Raw genomic sequence first — 23616 nt, 5'->3', positions numbered from 1 at the left:
CCACTCCCCCTTGCTCCTTCCTCCGCTACCGTTCATGTCCTTGTTTTGTCGAAAATCTTACACTTAAGTTTCTCCGTGGAAATGAACATATATAAATCACAAAGTTTCCAACGAAAGGAAAAAGGTGCGAAGAAAATTGTCAATGTATTTTGTGCAAGTTCCAAAATTTTCCATAATCCAAATAACTGAAACCACGAGGATAAAAAACACGAGGTACGCGACTTGAAGTTATCACCGAATTGGCTTGCCCCAACGTCTACAATCTTGACTGCACTTGTATCAAGTCTGAGATCTTCAATTTTCAGATGTTGAGCGTAAAAAGCCATGACTTAACTGCGTTGTATAGAAATCTCCGATGCACCACGAATTGGCTAAATGTTGTGGATGCTATAACCTGCATCCTCTGATGTCATGTTCTCCTTCCAGTTTTCAAATTCAGATCCACCAAACACCACTTGCTTGATTCCGACAAAGCTGTTTAACACCAATCAAGGGATATGAGTAAGAATGAACATCCAAAATAAGAAGCGAAAAAGCTTTTGAATCTAGGACAAGGCATTAAACACGCAATATCAGAAGAGGTGAATGAAGATGCGTGGAAGATATGGGATGTGAGAGGCGCACTCGGAGCTTATCTGAGTCAATGCGTTTATTAGAACATCCAGTAGCAATGGTTCACTGGTGCCGATATCCACCCTGCCAAAATTTTCATCAGATTGGTGAGCAAGAACCATCTGCACTTCCATTCCCAATGGCATAAAAGCATAAGCATGAAACGAAGCATCACGGTAAAGTCTCAAATTATAAAGACTACAGCATGTCTAGAAATACTAGTTGAGCTCCATACCAAACACGTGCTAAGTTGTCCTGAACCTCAAGATCTCCGATATTGTAAAAAGTAGTTGGGGTCACATTTGCTCCCTGAATCGCATCATAACTTGGTCGTTTATCGAAAGGAGACTGTGACAACTGCATGAATGAAATTAAAGAGGGTGAGGACGTATGCCTCAAAAATTCGCATCATGTACAGTATATTTCTACTGGTTATCGACTCATGAAGTCTAAACCAAAATTTTAAAGAGTGGTTGAAAATTTACCTGCATATTCATGGAATTGCATCCACCCATGCGCCCAATGATGTGCCATGATCGAATGGTCTGTAGACAAGCCAGGTCAACTATGTTACTGCATACATTACAAAGTGATACAATCTCAAGGTAAGATAAGTTACTTACATCAGAGATTAAGGTAACATCTTGCTCCAATGGAGTGTTGTAGAATTCAAACCATATATACGAGTTTGAAAAACCAAAGCTGTCAGTGGCCAAGAGCAAAGAGCAAGTTAGTAATTCTGTACTGTTTCGGCAGATATTGAACAAACAAGACCGGTGATAGCTTGACAATGTAACATATGACAAAGAAGCAGCGATTAGGTACAATGCATTTCGTCTGACCCATCAAAAGTCGCTGCTAGAGCTTAGTTCTAGGAACGAGAACAGGGTTCCCTTTTTTTGGAGCATACAACACATAAGGACAGTGAAACCAGTTGGGTTTTTTCGATCCCGAGCTCCTCAACCTAATAGCAGTCATTTGACTCATTTCGAAAAGAAGCCATACCAAAAGAAACGAAGATCACATACGTTCAAAGAAGACATAAGGTCTTAGTTCATCGAGTAAACATCCTTAATGCACAAATTCACAATTAGATTGAAAATAAATCAAAATAGCAGTTTATACAAAATTTCTGACGTGCGCTGTCCATCAAGCTTTCGAGAGGCTCGTTCAAAACTTACTTCATTACTCAGTGTTACTACTGAACTATAACTAATAGCTATGATTTCGGCTCATCGGGATACAATACTAAGCATCACAGCACGAACAATCCAGAAAATGGACCAAAAATCACACTTACAAATTGCCTTGTGTTCCTACATCATCTGAACTTACTTGTTGAATGTCACATTCATGGGCAGCCCTGAACCAGACTTTGTCTGCAAAATCTTGTTCCTTTTCTTCCTCAACCTATCTTCCATCTGCAATTTGGTTCAAACATCCTTAAACATTAAAAAAAATCCTTAAACCTCAACAATTCCAAACAACACAAACATCAAATTATCCAAAAAATAGGGATTACCTTGGACCTAGCTTTTTCTGGGTCATCAAGACAAGCACCCATAATTTCAGCAAACTCGGGATCCCGATCAAAGTCCTTTTCTTCCTCTCTCCCTCCGAAGCCGGTCCGACCCGGAAACCCGTCTTCGGATTCAGCTGCAACTTCGAAATCTATATCCACAAAGCCGCCGTCTTTATCTTCTTCTCCGTCACTCGCTTTCTGGGTCTTCAGCCTTAGGCCCCGACCCGCTTTTGCAACGAATACGGAGGTCCCGTGCTCCCCCGGCTGTGCAGAAAAGCCCTGAAAGTGAAGTCCAACGGTACTAAATGGCGGGAAGCGGTTTGTGTTGCGGGAAAACATGGCTAAGGGAGTGCAGGGAGGTTGAAGAACGGGTGAGCGGGTGTGTAGATTAAGCATGGTTAACGTGCGCCTCTGTAAGCTGAACGGAGCTGAAGAGTGAAAGACTCGGAGAGTGAAGCAATGCAAAGTGAGGGGCTGTTTGGGCTGTTTCTGAAAGCAGTAAGATAAAATAGCATCGACCTCGTCGCCCACTAAAATTAAAACTTGAAACATTTTATTTACAAGTGTGCATGAATAATAATATACTATTAAACAACAGTGATGCGGGCAATTAAGTATGTTTTTAAATACGTTTAACATTAAAAAGAGAAACAAATAAGTGTTTATGAGACATAAAAGAACTTTTTTTACGAGTGATTTTAGATTGATCTTAACTTTTCAAAACGTTTTAAATAATTATTTAATGTTTTGAAAAGTGAGCATATGTTAAGTCACTAGCCTTAGGTGATAACACGAAAAAATATTGAAGCGGGGTTTTACTCTCACTCTTCTATGGATTTCTAAAACTCAAATCGATCCATGAGGATTTAGATTTCAGAGCTCCACAAAATGGCAACTTAATGAAAATCAATTTTGTTATTTGTCTATATCATCCGTAAACAGTAGTGACTTAATCGCTTAATTTGGGTGACCTAACGAACGCTTATGTTCTAAAATATTAAGTAGTTATTTAGAATATTTAAAAAAAAAATTTGAACAAATATGAGATTACTCTTAAAAGTTGAGCAGCGTTATCCATATTTCTAATACAACACATGTAACAAACGTGCCCTTAACAGTCAAATCCAGAGAAACAAGTAAGGGCCCCAGTCTATTTCGGGTGGGCTGAGGCCCAAGATACGGACACAATTTTTTTTTTTTTTTTTGTTAATATTATCAAATTTTCAATCTTTGCCATCAGCCAACAGAAATCTGCAACTTTTAAGTGAGTCCCAAATTTCCCAATTCGGAAATTGCTACAGAAGGACATGGATTTGCTTCCGGCGGAGACCACCACCTCGAAGATAGTGAAGAAACATGGGTTCCGGTCGCTGAAGCTGGTGACCGTAGACATGGACCAGGAGCTCGGAGACCAACCTGTCGGAGTTGACTACGGCAGGCTTGACAATGGCCTCTCTTACTATGTCCGTTGCAATTCTAAGCCCCGAATGAGAGCTGCCCTCGCTCTTGCTGTCAAAGTTGGGTATGTGTATATATAATTCCTTTTTTTTTTTGTTTGTACTTCCAATTGGGTTTGTTTTCTTTAACTGTTATTGGTTTTGTTTGTTTGATCGTTCATTTGTGTTGCTTGGGTCGGTTGCTTTTGTCTGCTTAATTTAGTTGTTTTGTGTTGTTAATGGGGTTTGATGAACTAGGTTGTTGAATTTGGTTGGTCAGTTGGTTTTGTACTGTGGAATTAGGGTAATGTGATTTGACCCATAGACAATGAACTGAGATTTTGGTGAGATTTTGATTATAGATGCCGAAACCGAGCAATGTATTGAGTGAATAAGAGGAAAATTTGTGTTTCCCCCTTGGGAATTACCAAGTAACTAAAGTGAAATCACATGGGTTGAAGTAAACATAGCGACACCGCTTAGAAAACTAAACTAATGGTGTTTTTCCCACAATGACGGTGCTTGAGTTGGAAAATTGTATTCTTTGTTGAGTTAGCAAAAGCCTACTGACTAGATAGGTTCGGAACTTTCATGTGTGAATGTATGCTGGAATCTGTGGAGGGTTTTTTATATTATCGGGTTCATGGCAGATCAGTTTTGGAAGAGGAGGACGAACGAGGAGTTGCTCACATTGTTGAGCATCTTGCTTTCAGTGCAACTAAGAAGTACACAAATCATGATATAGTAAGGTTTCTTGAAAGTATCGGGGCAGAATTTGGCGCTTGTCAGAATGCAGTTACATCCGCCGATGACACTGTTTACGAGTTATTTGTTCCTGTAGATAAGCTTGAGCTGTTATCTGAGGCCATTTCAGTTTTGGCCGAATTCAGTTCTGAGGTATAAACTAGTTTCACCTTGTTCGGTAATCCTCAACATTTTTACTCCTTGGTTTAATTACTTGCAATTTCCAGGTTCGTGTCTCAAAAGATGATTTAGAAAGAGAAAGGGGTGCTGTTATGGAAGAGTACAGAGGAAACCGAAATGCTACAGGAAGGATGCAGGATGCACATTGGATTCTGATGATGGAAGATTCTAAGGTACTTCCACTAAAAGGCTTATATTCCCGGACTACCTTGATCAGGAGGTTTTTTATTCTATAAAATGAGTCATGACCTTTAATGCTTTTACACTCCAACAGCATTCTGAGTGTGCAAAACCTTCTTTGAATGCAGTATGCTGAGCGTTTACCGATTGGTTTAGAGAAGGTGATTCGAACTGTTTCTCCTGAGACTGTGAAGCAATTTTATAAGAAGTGGTACCATTTAAGCAATATGGCAGTGATAGCTGTTGGAGATTTCTCTGATACGCAGGTTTGGTATTGTTGACATGTTAATGTTTACTTTGGATTTATAAGGGTAGTTTGTAGAAAAGATTTATTAACAATCTCTCTCTTCCTTTCTCTCAGAATGTAGTAGAGTTGATAAGGGATCAATTTGGACATAAAATTTCAGCACCTGACCCTCCTCCTATACCAAGTTATCCAGTTCCTTCTCATGAAGAGCCGCGTTTTTCATGTTTTGTTGAATCTGAAGCTTCTGGGGTTAGTACGGAATAAATCACACTTGTGTTTGTACCAGTCTAAATGGAACATTTCAGTTCTAATGTAGAAAATTTCTTGTGACAGTCTGCAGTGATTATTAGCTATAAGATGGCAGCTGATGAGCTGAAAACAGTGAGGGACTATAGGGATTTACTGGCAGAGTCCATGTTCCTTTACGCTCTAAACCAGAGGTTCTTTAAAATATCTCGTAAAACGGACCCGCCCTATTTTTCATGCTCGGCTTCTGCCGACGTTCTTGTTAATCCGTTGAAGGCTTATATAATGACTTCATCTTGTAAAGAAAAGGGGACTGTTGAGGCGCTAGAATCGATGCTGATTGAGGCAGGGTTTTCATCCAATACTAGAAATATACTTGATTGATTTCTTTTTAATTTGGAACTACTTTTAATAACACTTACATTTCACTATTTTAGGTTGCAAGGGTACGATTACATGGCTTTTCAGAACGGGAGGTGTCTATTGTTCGAGCTTTACTGATGTCAGAGATTGAATCTGCCTATTTGGAGCGTGATCAAATGCAATCAACTAGCTTACGTGATGAATATTTACAGGTATTTTAGATTGTGATTTTCTTGTAAACTTACAATTTTCTTATGTAATGTTTGTATTGATTTGGTAAAATGCTATGCCCTTGTATTTCTTTGGGCAGCATTTTCTCCGCAATGAACCTGTTATTGGGATTGAATATGAAGCTCAACTCCAGAAGACTCTTCTACCTCGTGAGTCATTGCATATTTGGATATTGTAATTTGATGGTTATAAAAGAAATGTATAGCTGTTCTCATCCCAACTTTTATACCTGTAGATATAACTGCAGCAGAGGTATCCAAATATGCAGTGAAGTTACAGACATCATGTAGCTGTGTCATTAAGACAATTGAGCCACGAGCTTCTGCAATAGCCAATGATCTAAAACATGTTGTATCAAAGGTCAATCGCCTTGAGGAAGAAAGAATAATTTCTCCTTGGGATGAGGAGCAGATTCCAGAGGAAATTGTTAATACAAAACCTAATCCGGGGTATTTTTGGACCTAACGTGTCAGCAATTCATATCATCATATTTATTTATATATTTTTCTCCCTTGTGTGTGTGTGTGTGTGTGTGTGTGTGTGTTTTATTCCTTCTCCAGTTCACGTGGGAATCATTTCTGTGTGTAAGTTTTGTGGTTTTTTTTATTTCTTTTGCATTTTCTACATCCATTATCGGCTCTATGAATTATTTGTTGTACATTCATTCCCTTTATAAATTATTTGTTTCAGGAATATTGTACAGCAGGTTGAATATTCAAATATTGAAGCTACTGAGTTAATTTTGTCAAACGGAATGAGAGTTTGCTATAAGTGTACCAACTTCCTCGATGACCAGGTGAACTCAGTGCAGTCAATGAAATATCTGTAGTTCAAGATCGATGGACAAACTCTGTGAATCTCATTATTCTAGTTTGCTCTAAAGCTTCATCAATTTGTCACTTGGTTGTTTGAAGTTGTAGTTCTGAATGTGTGAATCTCATTATTCTAGTTTGCTCTAAAGCTTCGTCAATTTGTCGCTTGGTTTTTTGAAGTTGTAGTTCTGAACATAAGAGAACATTCATTGTAGTAATTGATCAGTATTCTATAAAGCTAGGGATGAAAGAGAAAGGAAGAAACTCTATTTCCGATGAATGAAAGGAACATTTAGTAATTCAAGGCTGAAAGAGAAATTTATCTGATATTGTTCCTTTCCAATCATCAGTAGAGAAATTTCCGTCTCATATGACATTCTGTTGTCATGTATGTTAGTAGCAAAGTTCTGAAAGTTGTTGTATAGCATGTGTCAGTCATTTTTACGTGTAGAATTGTGATTCTTATCGATACTTTATTTTCATAGGTTATCTTTACAGGGTTCTCATATGGCGGTTTATCTGAACTTCCTGAAAGTGAGTACTTTTCTTGCTCAATGGGGCCAACCATTGCAGGAGAAATTGGTGTATACGGTTATAGACCTTCTGTTCTTATGGATATGCTTGCTGGTAAGAGAGCCGAAGTCAGCCCAAAACTTGGAGCATACATGAGAAGCTTTGTTGGTGATTGTTCACCCTCAGACCTGGAAACTGCTTTGCAGGTGTGCTTCATGATTCTCTCTCTCATGATTGCAATTTTACAAGAGTATTGTCAGTTGAAAATTTAGATTAAAAAAATCATGGTTTGTCTTTATGCCAGGAGTTCTCTTTATTTTTCATGGTTTTTCAATATTGTCTGAAGCTGCAAAACTTTTGCAATATTTGTTCTGGCAGCTTGTATATCAACTGTTTACGACAAATATAATACCAGGAGAAGAAGATGTCAAAATAGTGATGCAAATGGCAGAAGAAGTGGTCCGTGCTCAAGACAGGGATCCTTACACTGCATTTGCAAACCGTGTGAAGGAGCTCAACTACGGAAACTCCTATTTCTTTAGGGTACGATACCCATTTTGAGTGTTCAGTGTAGTTTTTATTCACCTGGTGTATTCGAGTTACAACTTTGGGTTAATATATATTTGGCAGCCTATTAGGATAAGTGATCTCCGGAAAGTTGACCCTTTGAAAGCCTGTGAATATTTCAACAAGTGTTTCAAGGATCCATCAACTTTCTCCGTTGTGATTGTTGGGAACATTGATCCCTCTATAGCACTTCCTCTGATATTGCAGTATTTGGTAAGTAAAAATTCCTTTGTAGTCTACTTACCCCGGATTTTATATATATGTGCTCACAGGTATGTAATTTACCATGCAGGGTGGAATACCAAAGCCTCCTGAGCCGCTCCTACAATTTAATCGTGACGACCTCAAGGGACTGCCATTCAATTTTCCTAAAACCAGAATAAGGTAGAATAGAGCACAAACCTGAATGCAGCAAACATATTATACTTATGTTTGTGGTAGAAAGGAGTTTCAAATATTGTTCGATTGAGCAACTCCATTGATCACCCAATAAGCTCGGTGGTTGAATATTGTCGATTCCTGCCCTTGTCTGAAATCTAAGATTCCACTGAAGTTTCTCACAATACTATTTGACAAGTCACCTATTTTCTTCTTGGTCCAAATCCCTTCTTACAATCTGAATTGGATGTTCTTGCAGAGAAGTTGTTCGCAGCCCGATGGTGGAAGAACAATGTTCTGTTCAGCTTTGCTTCCCAGTGGAACTGAAAAATGGAACCATGGTGTGTTCTTGTCCTATATTACGAAGCTTTTGATGGAGAGTTGAATTTTCACGATGATTTATAACTCGGGAAAAACAATTATATGGCAGGTAGAAGACATTCACATTGTTGGATTCCTGAGCAAACTTCTTGAAACAAAAATTATGCAGGTTCTACGGTTCAAACATGGACAGGTATGCGTGCCTCCATATTACTTTATTTCTATTTATCATCTTCATCTTTGAATTTAATTCTTCTTATTACCTCTATGCTATAGATCTACACTGTAGGTGTTTCAGTATTTCTTGGCGGTAATAAGCCTTCCAGAACTGCAAATGTTCGTGGTGATATAAGCGTAAACTTTTCTTGCGATCCAGAAATCTCCTCAAAGCTGGTTGGTGCTTTTGTAGTTAGCCATGTCCTGATATTTTGGTTTATTAATCGATTGGTCGTTCAACTAGCTGTTTGATACCATATTACAGGTCGATCTTACTTTGGATGAAATATTACGTCTTCAAGAGGAAGGGCCGTCAGATGAGGATGTCTCAACCATCCTTGAAATTGAGCAAAGAGCTCACGAAAATGGGCTTCAAGTAAGTTTTCTTGTTATTATAGGGTTCATTTTGGTCGGAGATACACCATTGTTCCTGACAGTCACCTAGTGCACAAAGTTTCGTGGATGCGAGAGATGAATGAAGTGGATATAGTTACAGCCCATTTGATTTCTGTTGCGGATTTCCTTCTTTCAGGAGAATTACTACTGGTTGGACAGGATTTTACACAGCTATCAGTCAAGAGCCTACTCCGGTGATGTTGGCACTTGTTTTGAGGTTGGTTGCTCTTCTTCTCATAACTGAAACGGAAACATTTCCCAGCATGTTTCCAAATATTCTAATGATTATTGAACGTCTGTTGCAGATTCAAGATGAAGGTCGGTCCAAAGTCAGACAATCTCTGACGCCAACAACGGCACAGTCAGCATTACAAAGGATACTACCTTTCCCTTGCAAAAAACAGTACACTGTAGTGATTTTAATGCCCCGAACATCTCCCTTTAAGTCACTAAAATCGTTCTTCCAATCTACCGAATCCAGTTATCAAAGACACACTAAGGTGAGTTCTAGTCAAAATTCCTCTTACTTAAACTGATTATCTCCACTGATTTCTAATCTTTTAGAGTAACTATATGACAAGTGAGTTTTTACTGTTTGTGGCAGATTTTGGCCGGCCTTGCTGGTCTCACAGTTTTGGGTCTTACCTTATGGAGATATTCACGACGCACCTAAACTCGTAGGTGAAATTTACGTAGAAGAGCTCTAGAATCTAGATACACAACAAGCGCGAACGCTTTGGTTACAAATTTAGGACGCTTCTGTGGTTTTTTTTTTTCGTTGCTCCAATTAATCGAGAGGTACATATGAAGTTGAAATTAGCTGAATTTCTGCAGAACCAAATACAAATTTATTTTTGCTCCGTTCATAGCGTGTAACGTTGATGTTTATTTCTTTCCTTCCCAGCTTCATAACATGTATTCAGTAATTTTGTTGGAGGAGAATTATCCGGTAATATAATAAATATGATCGGAAAACGGAATATTTGTTTGTGAAAGGATGTTTTTCACTGGACGGTTGATTTTTCGTGCCTATTTCATTGGATGAAATTTGTCTGTGATGCAACTGACAACTGTTTGATACTTTTCTAGTGATGTATTACAACTTCATAATTTCGTGGGTTCGATCTCATCCAACGTTACCAAAAGAGTGAATTCGACATGTTTCTTGTCACTTCACTAGCTAAAAGGTCGAAAAAGGTATTATGGTTTAGGGGTGTAACGAAAAAGGTATAATAAATAAGTCATAATTTTTTAGTGATAATGTCACGTTATGTTACCAGTAACACGTATAATTATTTATTTACACTATGCTCTAAAGTCTAACACATCAATACTGTCGTGCACATATATTATAAGGCACAATGAGTAAATATGCATCGTCTTGAGAAATGGGTTAACACAAATTGATTAATTGTTTCTCGTTGTCCGATAATCGATATGTACAAAGACTATTGCAAATTTGCAATGTAGTCATATGGGCACAACAAGGTTACGTCACCATAATGGGCCTAGCAACAATTAAACATTAAACACAATATATATCGTCTTCATAACTCATATGAGTTGAATTTAAGATCTCTTTCGCCTAAGTGAAGACAAATATCACTATATTAAAAGTTAGTCGAAAATTGATTAGTTATTAACACATTTTCGAAAGAAAAAATATGGCTTATCCTAAACACATTTTTTTTTAAACCAAAAACAAAAGGGATGTGCCATCCACACACTCATTTTTACTTTTCACACACCCTCTTAATTTTTGGCTATCAGATCGAATGAATTGAAGAAGATCAAAGAACATAAATAATAAGGTGTGAGAAGTAAAAAGAAATGTGTCAATATCACACCTCAGCAAAATAAAAATTTGTTTAATTTATTTTTTAAGAAATAGAACAAAACGACGTCATTAGTAAACTACCATCTCTAATCGGCAACAAGCGACACGTCGTACAACTAGAAGAACCGGAGTCTGATAGATCTTTATAAGGGTGTGGAAGCTAGGGTTTTACGCTTCTTTTTTAGTTGATCCTGCAGCGCCTCTTCGTCCCCTCTCTTTCTGCATCCACTTCCAAGCTCCCAAAGGTCCCTCTCTCTCTCTCTCTCTCTCTCTCATTCTTCCTAGCATGTATGGCAATTCTAAATCTAAAGTCCTTCAATCCCTGTTTGGCCGCCGAGAAATCGACGGAAAACAGAAGAAAATTATATCTTTGCAATCGGATTTATGCTTTAACTTTCTGGTTTTCTGTAGTTCAAATCTAGGGTTTTTGTTTTATGATTAGAATTTTGAAATTGTGGGGTTTTTTTTTTTCCTGAAGTGAGGGATTTGCATTTGCAGGTACTTAGAAGGAGAGTGTGAAAATGGTTGAGAAGACAAAGGGAAGGAAGGAGGAGGTGGTTACCAGAGAGTACACCATCAACCTCCACAAGCGCCTCCATGGCTGGTATTATATTTTACATTATGTTCTTGCTTTTGGTTAATCTTTTTATATATTAGTGTTTTTTTGTTGTTGTAGATCTTGATTGCGGATGCTTGTTTTGCGTATTGTGTTGTCCGGCTAGCTTCGTGCTTGTCTATTTTCTGATTTTTATGTGGGATTGGGATTTATATGCGGATTGTGGATATTTGATTTCAGTTTGCATTTCTTAATTGTTGCTAGCCCCGTTGTGGTGGCGTAACCTTGTCGTCAACGTGCTTGTTATGAACTTGTATTTTATTTTCATGATTAGTTATTTAACTAGAATGAAATGTATGTTTGTGTCGGGTGTGAAAGGAGTAGGAACAGAAAAGAGATATGATGCAGATCTTAGTTATTAAAACTGGCAGGCTGGGTCTTCTAGCAAGTTCGTAGATCTTGCAGGGGTTTGAGGTGGACAATGTACACCATATTTTTATGTTTAGGAGCAGGGAGCGATGATTTTATTGGCAAAATTTGGTTTGAGGTCGCTGAAATTGGAGTTACCAGATTGAGATACATTGGTATGGTGAGGTGTCTTGGTGATGGATTAAAAGGGGGGGTGGGGGCTGAGTGGAAGCGAGACTGCTAGAAGAGATCGTTTGTAGGACTTTAGTATGGAAATGGTGTAAGCTACTATGTGGCTGTGGGCATGGGGTTGTTGCAGAGGTTCTGGTCCAGAGTGAGGGAGTGAGTTGGGCTTGGAATTTCTGAGGTGAGGGACAGTCGATGCTATTGAAAGTCTCGGGAGATAGTAGGATCTGTATAAGTTGTCCTTTTATTTGCGAATGTTTCTTTGTTTATTTGCTTGTGCATTGTTGAACCATTGAAATTTGTACTATCATTAGAAAAGCATCAAAGTAACTCTTGTGCATTGTTGTTCCATAACAGCACATTCAAGAAGAAGGCTCCTAATGCCATAAAGGAGATCAGGAAGTTTGCCAAGAAGGCCATGGGAACAAATGACGTCAGGGTGGATGTGAAGCTGAACAAGCAGATCTGGAGCAGAGGAATCAGGAGCGTCCCAAGAAGGATCAGGGTTCGCATTGCTCGCAAGAGGAACGACGACGAAGATGCAAAGGAAGAGCTCTACTCCCTTGTTACCGTCGCTGAGATCCCAGCCGAAGGACTGAGTGGGTTGGGCACCAAGGTCATTGAAGAGGATGAATGATCTATTAATTTCTGTTTGAAGTAAGCTACTCTCATTAGAAGAAAAGGGAATTTTATATGCATTTTTCGGAAAAACCTTCAGAGTTTGTTGCCAAACTAAAGACTTACCTCACTAGTTTGGTGTATTTTTGTTTGGTTAAATATTCAGCTTCAGTAATGTACTTTTTGGTTTTTAAGTGATGTGCTTTTTCTGGTACACTAACACCTTTGGATCTCTCTGCCCTCTCTATCTTCGAATTTGCTTTCGTTTGCTTTCGGAGGAAATAAAACTGAGCAAAATTCTATTGTTCGACGGACGGACCAGGTTTCTGTGCGTCCAAATGCGGCATGGGCCACAAGCAGCCGCATGTCCAGATGCGGGCATGTGGACGGCCGTATAAGCTATTTAGTCGCTAACCGCCACAAAAAGGTACTTTAGGCAGCGGTTAGGAATCGCTAAGGTATTTTAAACAGCGGTTAGGAAAATCACCCTGGTATTTTAGTAGGCGGTTGCAAAATCGCCGTTAAAAAAGTCGTACAAAAATTGTGACACCTCCCTCGACGGTTTAGACAACGCCTTCACACTAAAGAGACGTGCTTTTACAAATATCTTCTCATCAGCATATATGTCCGTGGTTATAGAAATTACATGGAAATTTTCTTTAAAACTACTCACTAAGTAATTTCTTGTAGTCTTTTATGAAATTTGGTCATCGTTCGTGCTGACATGAAGCCTGCAGGTCCCAAAAGTTTAAGCCTGCAAATTCACACAGCCAAAGCTCCATTAAAAGCACATTTATACAGCTAAAACTCAGAAATGACGCAGTTACAAAACAAACGGAGAAATAATTTCACTCTCCCCTACTAACATAGGCAATCGAGGACCAATTCAATCTTTATTCTTTTCGAGCAATACAATCGCTACATTTTACTTTTCATAGCGACCAACATTCCACTTCCTGTGTTTCAGTTCTAATTTTTTACCTTTTACCATGCCATCTACTTATCATGTAATTAGCCACTTATTTGGTACTATCTATGTACCCTTCATTTCAGCAAGAAGCGACTTCCAAGAACAACATGCAATTAAAACTGAAGTGTTTCTCTCCGTTTTTTTCCCTTATATCCATTTGAAGAAGATAAAATTAACCAACACCGATCAATATTACTAAGCTTTCTTAGGTTGTTGCACAGGGATATATGAATAATTTTCAGAACCTTCGACTTCAATTTTCATATTCAACTTCATTGACTTAAATTATTCAAATAATCTAACAACAGGATTGATGTTTAAACCAAACCCTATCAGTGACTACACAATCGGAAACCACAAAATTTCAGACCTGACACTATTCAAACTGAGTATTACAAAATGTGATTAAAGACAATTACCTTCGAGTTCAACCATGAATTTCCATGCGATTAACACGGTTAGAGAATCAAGCTTGTACGAGCTCCCTCTCCATCTCCCTTATACCAGAGTCAAACTTTTAGTCTACAGCCCGTGCTATTTATCTCGGATCAATGTCAAAGATGGACAAACACAAGGTTCAGCTAGCTTTGTAAGCATACATATAGCCTCGAAGCTTTCTTATCTCTTCTGATGACTCAGTTAGCAGATGATCAACGTACAGAGCCAGTGCCGCTCCGCTGCATACCAGATAAGCGTTCATGAATAAATTTAAAAGTTGTACCGGCAACTTATGAAAATGAATCGCATTCTAACATACCTTAGAGGTCCAAATGGAAGCCAGATTACATCCCAGCGGAACCTTGGCAATCTGCACAAATATCATATTTGTTCAAAACTAGTTTGTTTGTACCTTAAACATACAGCACAGTTCACAAGGGAAATAAACTTAAGAGCAAGGCAAGATGACAACATACTGACCACAAATCGGAAAATAAAATGCAGGTGCAGTGGTGCACCCTGTACCCATGCTCAACACAAAAGTGGAATTGCACATTATTTTCTGTTTTTGCACAAGTCAATTGAATGAAGGGCCACTGTCTCAGGGGCTGGATGAAGGATATATATATATATATAGAGAAATGAGATATTTTAATGTATTTAATTTATTGTTCCACTTAACTACCTCAGAGTGACAGTTTCATCGTATTTCATTCTTAATGTTTCTAAGTTGTGAATATTCTTGTATAAGACCGGTTATGTGATAAAATAACTAATGTTAGAATGTGTGAGTTTGAGAAGTAACATACCTCAACATGTAATACAGCCAGAAAGCTGCAAGTACAATGCCACTAAAGAGTGAGTACCAAATCCATTGGCGGTGATGCTTTGAATCATGAAGCAATCCTATGATAGCTGATGAATATGTTACAACAGCTAGCCAATCTGTTATAGTTTTAAATAGTTAATTATTTCATCTCAAAGTAATGTAAAAGACAGCCAACTAAGCATATTAAATGTCATGCAAAGCATACTTCCCTTAACAGTGAATAATCACGGACTAGGTTTAAAACCCAACAAATACCCATTAAGTATAATAGTACATATTCTATATACAGAATTTCGAAAGACCCAACTATAAGAAATATTGGTTGAGCACTTAAACTATAATGCTACAACCATCACATGACTGTTGACACATTAATGCACGACTCTACTAAATGATAAGTAGGGGAACATCACCTGCAGATATAATCATCCATGAGAGCATCTCTTCCATGAAATAAGCATGATAACGCTGTTGATCAAGATCAAAATATGACATTTCATCATGAGCAAACACATTTTCCAGAATACCATAGCCGCAAAATCACATATAACCAGTAGTTGCCCATCTTACTGTGTGGCACTAAACAATGTCATTATCGATATTAGAACGACAACAAATGATGAAAAAAGATTCATCCTCTGCGAAAGACAATAAATTACTACATCAATCAAATGTCACAGGTTCCATAAACAACAAAAAAGCACTCAACTCACAAATTCTCAATTTCTCAACAACAACGAGCTCTACCCAGTGAAATTTTGCAACTTGATCTTAGAACCCCTACCCTTATGGTAAGTAACTGAAGATACCACACATTCACAACTTGTAAAGATCTCTTGCTCATAAAACTTATTATTAAATACAAACCCCAATTGAGACCCAATGGCTCCCAAAGAATTATTTGAAATGCAATTGAAAGAAGATGCCCACTGTCAAACATATAGTCCTAATAACCCAGAAAAAAAGGTATCAATGAGAACTTAGTGAAAGCAAGATGCTTGAACTTGCTTTTAATAAGAGAAAGAGAATCCACATACCAATTCCCATGGAGACAGAACCTGCTGACAGATTGAGTACAACAGAAACACCGCGAAACAAAAGAGAAGCAATGCAAACAAAACCTAGGAAAAGAAAAATCAGCAAAGTTACTTCACATTGTAGAAAACCAAAAGCAAAATAAGATGTAAAATTGTTTAGTTGGAGATAACTTTTTACCCTCCATAACCGACTCTGTTGAGCTTGACTCTTCTCCATTTCACGAACCAACTCCTCTTGCTCTGTAAATTCGACAACCCAGTAACTAAAATTGGAATGCAAGTTCAAAATTTTGCCAATTTATCATTTTTCGGCAGCCAATTGGAGAGAGAGAGATAGGGACCTTGAGTATCCATGGGGCGAGAATCGTTGAGGGAAGGATCGTCCCAAGTGGGTAGAGAGAAGTCATCGTCCTGTGAATTTCTCAATTTTCTGCTCAGCTTCCTCATCGCTCACACTTTTCGCAGTTGAGGTTTCTAATTTTCTGTTTCGGGAAAGTGGAAGGGAAAATAAAGGAAAATTTGGGGATTTTTCTCGGCCGAAGTTGTTAGTCCTATCGTGGACGGTGGATTATGCGGGTCTGTTTTTCTCCTGTTATTTTCATCTCTACCTAGCATGTGACTTTTTGAGAACTCACTGCCGTAACAGCGTCATCAGAGCCCAAAACGTTCGGGTTGAGATGTGACATTTTGTCAAAGAAGTCGCACTTCCTTTTAATATGACACGTTTGTTTCTATTTTTCTCGTTTGAATTTTAAATGAAATGTTTTGGTTATTGTTCTATTGATCATATTTGTTTTTTTTTTTTAAATTAATTCATGGTAATATAAATTTATCATTAATTTGAATTATTCTGCCAACTCGATGTAATTTTCATCCATTTTAATCAGTAAAAGCCTTTGGATTTGCTACAGATGTGTTTAAGATTCCGTTCCTGCAAATTTTGTTCATAATTAAATTATTTGTTAATTCAAAGTATTTATTAATTTTTATTCCAAGTGTGCTAGTAAACCTGTATGTTCTCTAATTTAGTTTTGAAAATATTGTGTTTTACTAACACAAAATAAATGAATATTAATGCAGTTCATGATGAGGGAAATTCTGATAAGTCTTACTGTTTAACTGTTTCGACGTGATCATTTTGCAGTTCATGTACCTTGGAGTCCAAGCTACCATGGAGGGCGAGTGTAACGGAAGCTTTGCGTTAGCAATTCGACGACGTTCCGATGGACCACAAAGCCTTTGCAGAAACACAGAAGAGTGAAAAGAAAAGTTGTGTGGGGAAGGGGATGAAGAACAATCAACTAAAAAATTAAGCACATGTTTTTCCTGTCTGGGAAGTGGTCCAAAATATTAGTAGAAGCTCTTAAATTCAGGGGAAAAGGAAAAGACTTACAGTGTCTGCAGAAACAGGTTGTACATTTCAATGGCATACTGAATAAATCTCAGTAAGTGATGGGGAAAATCTGTTTGTTTTTTTTTCTTTTTCTGGTTAAATGATTATTACTTGTCGAATGAATGATTCGTAGAGACATAACTCATTAGTCGCAAATCACAGTTTAACACGTATGCAAAAATAAAATCACACAAAAATAAAGTTTATGCATACATATGTCAAACTATGTTTTGCCTTTAAGATGGAATGACTTTTTTTACGAAACTGAGTAATTTCCGAAGGAATTGTTGGTAAAGCATCCATAAAAAAACAAAAAATAATACGAAAATATACACAAACAAAACTGATTGTAAACTTTCATAAAGAAATGGAACCGAGGGACACCAAGACTTCAATAAATGAGCACTAAAACATGCTTTATCAGTTGCCAATGACAACTTTTATACTGAAAAAATAATGAAGTAACATGGATCTCCTTTGCACAGCTTCTTTTACAGGCAAAAGTAGAACACAAAATATACAAGAAAATATATGTTGAGTATGAAAACTCAAATCTACAAATTAAGCTTCCATCTCAAAAGCTCATAAAATTATATTTGGTTGATCTGAGCAACCTAATCAGATGATGCAGATTCCAGAATTTAACAAAAAAAAAAAAAAAAAAAATCCTATCTTCCTTCGGCTTATATAACATCAATTTTCTACCACCTGCGATTAACACAAATCATATCATGTGTCAATATATAGATATACACATTAGATGTGTGCACACATTACATGTTCTTGTCTGTCAAGTGTGAGTGAAGTAGAAATCTTCTTACCACTTCTGTAGGTTCTGTAGAACTAGATTTCCTGCAATAGAAGATCACCTCCTTCAGATTCTCGTCGCGCTCATCGGCACTCATTGCAGAATAATACTCAGCACGATGTTGTCCCTGCAGTGGTGACTGCATCCCGCTTCTCATTTTGGCTGAATCATCACCACCACAAGGCCTCATTCCTTTGGGATCATTTTTCGCAGTCCCCGAACAAGGTCTAGGCTTAAAACACTTCCAAAACCGAACCACAATCTTCCAAAACAAAAACCTCCCTTCGCGTCGCTTGGGTAAACTAGGGACGGTGAAGTAAGTAGTGGGAGAAGTACAGCAGCTCGGTGATGGTGCAGAAAAGCTACATGGTGAGCGAAGTGATTTTGACACAGAATGAATGGAGACTATCGAAGGGCTCCAAAACCCAACAATCACATTGTTCATCATACTTCAACTCTAAACTCTGCATTATATGATCTAAGAAACTACTTCCCTCTTCTCTCACAAGAATATTAGTTCTTTACCCGCTCCTATATATAAGCAAAAAATTCATCTTTTTACCTTTTTACAGAAACATTGATCACCTTCAATAATCTACTGCACTGGTTGAGGGGAATCTTTGATGAACTGGGAGGAGTTTTTGGTTAGCTGCAATTTACCAAATTTACCAAGGACTTATTTTTGGAAAGCAACTTGATTGATTTTGTCGGGACCATGAGTCTTGTTTTAGAAATACAGTTCACAAGAGGCTTTAGATTTGATTGATTGATATTATGTGATTTTGTTTATATCTTGCGCTCCCGACAATTTCTTTAGAAAATTATTATGAAAGTTTGTAATCCCAAATATGGAAAAGGCATGTGACCCAAATTTCTTTAGTCATAATTGACTGCATAACCAACTAGTTATTCTTCTTTTTTCAATGTCGAAACAGGTTCTAAGTTTGAATCTATCCACCATGTTGATAAAAAAATGAGGTCATACATTCCGACTAAGTTTTGATGAGATAAATGTTAGTTGTGAACAACTACTTAGTCGTGAACAACTACATAACCAACTAGTTTTTGATCTAGTGATACTTTGTTTCCTAATGTCAAAAGAAGTTCCAAGTTTGAATCTGTCCACCCCGTCGAAAATGACTGCATAAGATTTGAGGGCATATTCCAAATGGGTTTTCGTGAGATAAATGTTAAATTAATTTTGTACGAGGAAAAAATATGAGAATTATTATTGACACTCCAAACTTTCAATATTAGAAAAAAAATAACGATAATTGATATTTTCAATAGGTTAAAGTTAATATTCGAAAGAAACAACGCAATGTGCAAATGGCTTATAAGTCAAGTGTTTAAGAATATTTGCCTTCACACTATCGCTGGTATAAAAAAACAGCAAAACTGAACCTATAAAGCATGCCATGCTCACTATTAACAATTTAACTCAACAAGATTGTCGCTTTAAACATCGACAGGTTAGCTGAAATTATTTATATGAAGTCAGATTTACTTTACATGCCTAAGAATCCGCTCAAATTCATATGAAGTTCGAAACTTCGATGTGGTTTACAACATTCGAGCCCTAACTATCAATCCTAGCACTTCACAATTCATCTTGAGAGTTCCCTTTAGACGAAGTAGATTCGGGTTGATTTTCAAGTAGGTACCTTGTGGCCAAGGATACATGTAATGCCGCTCCATATAGAAGCACATCTTCGTTTACTCTGAAGTTCGGTGAATGCCCTGATTCGAGCTCTCCTTGAGACTCGTTCTTCATACCAACCACGAAGAAGTATCCTGGAATTACTTCTTGATAAAATGCGAAGTCTTCTGCACCCATCGTTGGTTGCCTCTCAATTATGTTCCGAGGGCCTAGCAAATCTCCCGCAACATTTAGGAAGTGTTGATGCAGATCTCTGTCATTAATGACTACGGGGTAGAAGGGTTTAGCCTTTTCATTGAATAGGACAGTTGCATTGCACCTCTGTACGCTGGCTTGTCTAGTGATGACCTGCAACTCGCATAAATAATTAACGTTTATGATGAGACATTGTAGAAGAAATGAATGAGTCGGCACAAGAATTTTCAACTTCAGGACTCAGGATGCCAAAAGGAAAAGAAGGAATCTAAGCCAGTAGAAGCAAAGCATACCTCTTCAATTCTTTGTTTAAGATGCATAAAGCTTTCCTTCGAAAATGCCCTGAACGTCCCACCAATTGTAACAGAATCTGGAATGACATTGAATGCACCGCCTCCTTGGAATTTTCCAACAGTAACAACCTGCAAGACGTGCTTTCATGTAACTGAATGGATACGGACTAACTGAAGCGTTATTCCTTGTGTAGAGGTCTACAAATCATATGAAAAAGATGCTAACATTCACGTAAGGGACAGTGACTGGCAGTACATGGGAAGTAAAGTAATTAATTGCTTGCTATAGTCGAAAACAGAATTGATATGGGTAGAACTTTTAACTCCAATTAGTAAATAAGCAGTAGAGTAATACCAGGAACAAAAAATGGATTATAGGTACAGACATAAGCAAAGAGAGAAGGAGAGAGAGAGGGAACCTGTGAATCCAAGGGGTTGGCTTCACGTGAAACAAGATGCTGCAGACTAACAATAACATATGAAGCAGCCATGATCGGGTCTATTGTGTGCTGTGGAATGGCAGCATGACCCCCCTTCCCACTTATTACCGCCTCAAAAAAACCACTGGCAGCTAAAAAGGGCCAGACCTGGAGGCCACTGAACCAATGGGGTGATTAGCAGCGACATGCAACCCAAAGATGGCACCAACATTCTCCAGAGCCCCTTCATCTACCATCTTCTTTGCTCCTCCACCTCCTTCCTCAGCTGGTTGGAAAACAAGAACAACTGTTCCCTATAAGAAACATAAGAAACAACTAAAAAAAGGTTCTCATGGATAAGAGAGATACGAATGACATTGAAAGCCAGTTGACAGAAACAGTATCTCAGAGAATAGAGACATCTAAGTACAATGCAGCTCTATGTAGGATACACATAATCTCCAATGATAACTGGCATACGGAAGCACGATTAGAGGTCTTTATGTAGATAAATTAGTTGGCAAGCAACTTCCTACAAGCATAATGCAATTACATTTGACAAAATTCCATATTCAAGGTACATTTTCTACGATTTGGAATCTGGTCTAGGAAGAAAAGAAATTTTTAAGCTAAAAACAAGAAAGTTATGACGAAGTTCTAACCACAAAATTTAACACACAGAAGGATTAATAATCTCAATGAGCGAACCTGCATGCTTCTAAACTGGTATCGCCCAAACAGGGAACACATAATATGTTTTAATGATATTGTTTTTTTAATTCCCTGATGTTTGCGTAACCTGGACATGAATCGAGAACTACGCTTTCCTATCTGAAATGACTATTTTAAACATAAGTTCATGTCAACTGAATCTAAGGTCATGTAATGAACTCAACCCGTAAAACTAACGAGTAAACAGAACACAACAGATTCAAACCAATCAAGCAACCAGACTCACAATGCAATTGACATTTTAGAACGATTATAAACATTCATTATTTTAACTAGTCATCCAATAACACCTGTAATTCGTGTCGATGTTCTTGAAGTATCTTTGCAGCACCAAGAAGCATGGCAACATGAGCATCATGTCCACAAGCATGCATCTTCCCTGCAACTTTGCTCTTGTGCTCCCACTCCACACTCTCCTGCATCAAACCAAAAGACACAATACTTTCCGTCAATTCCTCATTAGCTTTAATTCAAAACATCAGTCTAAAAATCACAATTTTCTCCCACTCAGCAAGTCAACAATCACCGATTTCTAAAACAAGAAAATACGTGCATGTTTGAGATTGCTTCGGAGATAGATAAAAGTGCTTTCTGACTACTAAAAACGCTTCTAACTGCTTTTGACAGAAACTGTTTAGAAGTGCTCGTGCGTCATAGAAAGCTATTTCTAGCACTGCCAAGCTTCCTTTTTTAACACTTTTAGCAAAAGCACTTCCCTTTCTGCAGAATCAATTTAAAGCACCAAAATTTTACTAAACCTGCATAGCCAGAGCATCCATATCCGCTCGAATCGCAACGAACGGCGATCCACCACTCCCAACAAAGCCAACAACGCCGGTTCCGGCAAATGGGTATTTGTAACGGACGTCCATCCGATCAAGTTCGTCTCTGATAAGCTTACTGGTCTCGAATTCCTCGAAACCAAGTTCTGGGTTTTCATGTATTTTCCTTCTGACTCCCACCATGTAATCGCAAAGCTCCTGCCTTTTGGCGAAGTCGAAGAACTTCACCGGGATTTGGGCCAACTCTTCCGGGGTCAGAGAACTGGCTGAAGAAATGAGAAGCAGGAGAATCAGCAAAACAGTAAAAATCGGGGGGACCCATTTGCAGGACGCCATGGATTTGCAGAGTGAGCCTTGTGGAAGCGGTGATGGATATGGAGAGGGGTGGTTGAAATTTTGTACAAAGGTGTAGGATGCAAATCATATCAAAGCGGGGATGATTTTTTTTTTTATATGAAAAATGTATAGGGTGTTATGTCAGATTTTTTTATAGAAAATAATCCATTCAACTTCATAGTTAGAAATTCAGATTTGCAATCTATAGTAATAGAAAGTAATCATGTTTTATAGCAAAAAATCATCCATTGCTTGTGGTTTTATACTTATTTGAAACATATTTGATTAATTTAGATTTTATTTAGTTAGATTTTTGAAGTGAAGATTTTCGCGGAATCCTCTTTATGAGGATCTCAAGGATTCTCAAATCACATTTCTTTTGACAGAGTAATCAACATACTTCAACAGTAGAAGAGTAGAAGGAAAAATGAGACAGAGTTAAATAAGAAGTTTCAGAATCAACTATTATAAATAAGAAGTTATATAATATATCTAATTATTTAGCTTAGTTTAATGCTTTCCTAAATTTTCACTTAATATTACGTTTTAATGATATATTTTCTTCAATTGTAAGTGAAAGGTATTAAATTCAGTTCTCATCAAATGCGAAATTGAATCAGCATTATTGCTAACTCATTGTGAAACTTAGCTTACTCTACAATCCTTTCAGTGTTGATAATATTGTTCGTTAAAAAAAAATTAAAATAAAAAAACTCTGCTAAACTATCGTTCCATAAACAACCAGGAGGATCCTCGTCGGATCCTCTTTGTAAGGATCTTGAGAATCCTCCAATCACATCTGTTCATCGTATATCGTGCGGTTAGAAATCATTGTAAATTTTTTTATTTGAAATTAATATAAACAGTATCTGACAAAAATTAACCGCACAATGTATGATAAACAGATATAATTAAAGGATCTCCATGATCTTTGTAAAGAGGATCCGACGAGGATCCTCTCATACCACCAAAGGGTATTTTTGTAGGAAATGAGTTATTTACATTATAATTCTACGTCTTATAGTAAAAACAAAATCATTCAAACTCTTTTCTAATTGGAAAATAGAAACACTTCCCACTTCCACTACATTGCAATTGCGACCCAAAAGAACTGATAGTGTCCACTTCAGAACGACCAACCATTGATTGCCAAAA

At 37.6% G+C, this 23616-nt stretch overlaps 5 protein-coding genes and 1 pseudogene across 6 annotated transcripts; 2 read left to right on the top strand and 4 right to left on the bottom strand.

Annotated features, from left to right (window-relative positions):
- Nucleotides 1-125: 125 nt before the first annotated feature.
- Nucleotides 126-2686, bottom strand: LOC103943949. Its single transcript, XM_009354327.3, has 7 exons — nt 2135-2686; nt 1948-2033; nt 1236-1314; nt 1098-1157; nt 848-969; nt 625-696; nt 126-474 (listed from the first exon to the last, which is right to left on the bottom strand). Exons 1-7 carry the CDS (start codon nt 2684-2686, stop codon nt 372-374), a joined length of 1074 nt encoding a protein of 357 aa, XP_009352602.2. The 3' UTR covers nt 126-371.
- A 675-nt stretch (nt 2687-3361) lies between these two features.
- On the top strand, nt 3362-9959 carry LOC103943948 (zinc protease PQQL-like). Of its 2 annotated transcripts, none has more exons than XM_048586783.1 (21): nt 3362-3656; nt 4221-4467; nt 4542-4667; nt 4803-4940; nt 5036-5170; nt 5255-5512; nt 5605-5742; nt 5841-5910; nt 5997-6210; nt 6452-6557; nt 7059-7292; nt 7465-7629; nt 7717-7866; nt 7946-8037; nt 8291-8372; nt 8462-8545; nt 8629-8745; nt 8834-8944; nt 9101-9181; nt 9270-9464; nt 9569-9959. In XM_048586783.1, the coding sequence occupies exons 1-21, from the start codon at nt 3442-3444 to the stop codon at nt 9635-9637; spliced, it is 3027 nt and encodes a 1008-aa protein (XP_048442740.1). In that variant the 5' UTR covers nt 3362-3441; the 3' UTR covers nt 9638-9959. The 2 variants fall into 2 exon arrangements, with proteins under 2 accessions (XP_048442740.1, XP_048442746.1); XM_048586789.1 differs by having other exon boundaries at nt 3517-3656; nt 4226-4467.
- A 946-nt stretch (nt 9960-10905) lies between these two features.
- On the top strand, nt 10906-12781 carry LOC103943947 (60S ribosomal protein L31). The gene is made up of 3 exons (XM_009354325.3): nt 10906-11046; nt 11300-11405; nt 12309-12781. Exons 2-3 carry the CDS (start codon nt 11323-11325, stop codon nt 12586-12588), a joined length of 363 nt encoding a protein of 120 aa, XP_009352600.1. The 5' UTR covers nt 10906-11046; nt 11300-11322; the 3' UTR covers nt 12589-12781.
- A 262-nt stretch (nt 12782-13043) lies between these two features.
- LOC125478536 lies at nt 13044-16382 on the bottom strand. Its single transcript, XM_048586768.1, has 9 exons — nt 16185-16382; nt 16022-16083; nt 15844-15927; nt 15220-15274; nt 14787-14922; nt 14297-14347; nt 14139-14216; nt 13959-14036; nt 13044-13323 (listed from the first exon to the last, which is right to left on the bottom strand). Exons 1-8 carry the CDS (start codon nt 16288-16290, stop codon nt 14006-14008), a joined length of 603 nt encoding a protein of 200 aa, XP_048442725.1. The 5' UTR covers nt 16291-16382; the 3' UTR covers nt 13044-13323; nt 13959-14005.
- A 1253-nt stretch (nt 16383-17635) lies between these two features.
- Nucleotides 17636-18839, bottom strand: LOC125470211. Its single transcript, XM_048568955.1, has 2 exons — nt 18058-18839; nt 17636-17944 (listed from the first exon to the last, which is right to left on the bottom strand). Exons 1-2 carry the CDS (start codon nt 18490-18492, stop codon nt 17930-17932), a joined length of 450 nt encoding a protein of 149 aa, XP_048424912.1. The 5' UTR covers nt 18493-18839; the 3' UTR covers nt 17636-17929.
- A 604-nt stretch (nt 18840-19443) lies between these two features.
- On the bottom strand, nt 19444-22647 carry LOC125478525 (annotated as a pseudogene).
- Between the last annotated feature and the right edge of the window lie 969 nt (nt 22648-23616).

This window comes from the organism of the source record quoted next, unplaced genomic scaffold, assembly GCF_019419815.1.
Source record: "Pyrus x bretschneideri cultivar Hongxiangsu unplaced genomic scaffold, Pyrus_bretschneideri_v1 Contig1, whole genome shotgun sequence".
NCBI lineage: Eukaryota > Viridiplantae > Streptophyta > Magnoliopsida > Rosales > Rosaceae > Pyrus > Pyrus x bretschneideri.
The sequence above is the reverse complement of the archived record's forward strand: the minus strand, read 5'-3'. Positions and strand labels throughout refer to the sequence as shown.

Coding starts and splice junctions, on each gene's coding strand:
- LOC103943947 (XM_009354325.3), top strand. CDS start 11,323: ATGGTTGAGAAGACAAAGGGAAGGAAGGAGGAGGTGGTTACCAGAGAG. Junction 11,406..12,308: donor CACAAGCGCCTCCATGGCTG/GTATTATATTTT, acceptor GTTCCATAACAG/CACATTCAAGAAGAAGGCTC.
- LOC125470211 (XM_048568955.1), bottom strand. CDS start 18,492: ATGATGAACAATGTGATTGTTGGGTTTTGGAGCCCTTCGATAGTCTCC.
- LOC103943948 (XM_048586783.1), top strand. CDS start 3,442: ATGGATTTGCTTCCGGCGGAGACCACCACCTCGAAGATAGTGAAGAAA. Junction 8,038..8,290: donor TTTCCTAAAACCAGAATAAG/GTAGAATAGAGC, acceptor ATGTTCTTGCAG/AGAAGTTGTTCGCAGCCCGA. Junction 8,746..8,833: donor CAGAAATCTCCTCAAAGCTG/GTTGGTGCTTTT, acceptor ACCATATTACAG/GTCGATCTTACTTTGGATGA.
- LOC103943949 (XM_009354327.3), bottom strand. CDS start 2,686: ATGTTTCAAGTTTTAATTTTAGTGGGCGACGAGGTCGATGCTATTTTA. Junction 2,034..2,134: donor CAGAAAAAGCTAGGTCCAAG/GTAATCCCTATT, acceptor ACCAAATTGCAG/ATGGAAGATAGGTTGAGGAA. Junction 1,315..1,947: donor ATGAATGTGACATTCAACAA/GTAAGTTCAGAT, acceptor GGCCACTGACAG/CTTTGGTTTTTCAAACTCGT.
- LOC125478536 (XM_048586768.1), bottom strand. CDS start 16,290: ATGAGGAAGCTGAGCAGAAAATTGAGAAATTCACAGGACGATGACTTC. Junction 14,923..15,219: donor ATGGATGATTATATCTGCAG/GTGATGTTCCCC, acceptor AAACTATAACAG/ATTGGCTAGCTGTTGTAACA. Junction 14,037..14,138: donor AGAAAGCTTCGAGGCTATAT/GTATGCTTACAA, acceptor CTCTGGTATAAG/GGAGATGGAGAGGGAGCTCG.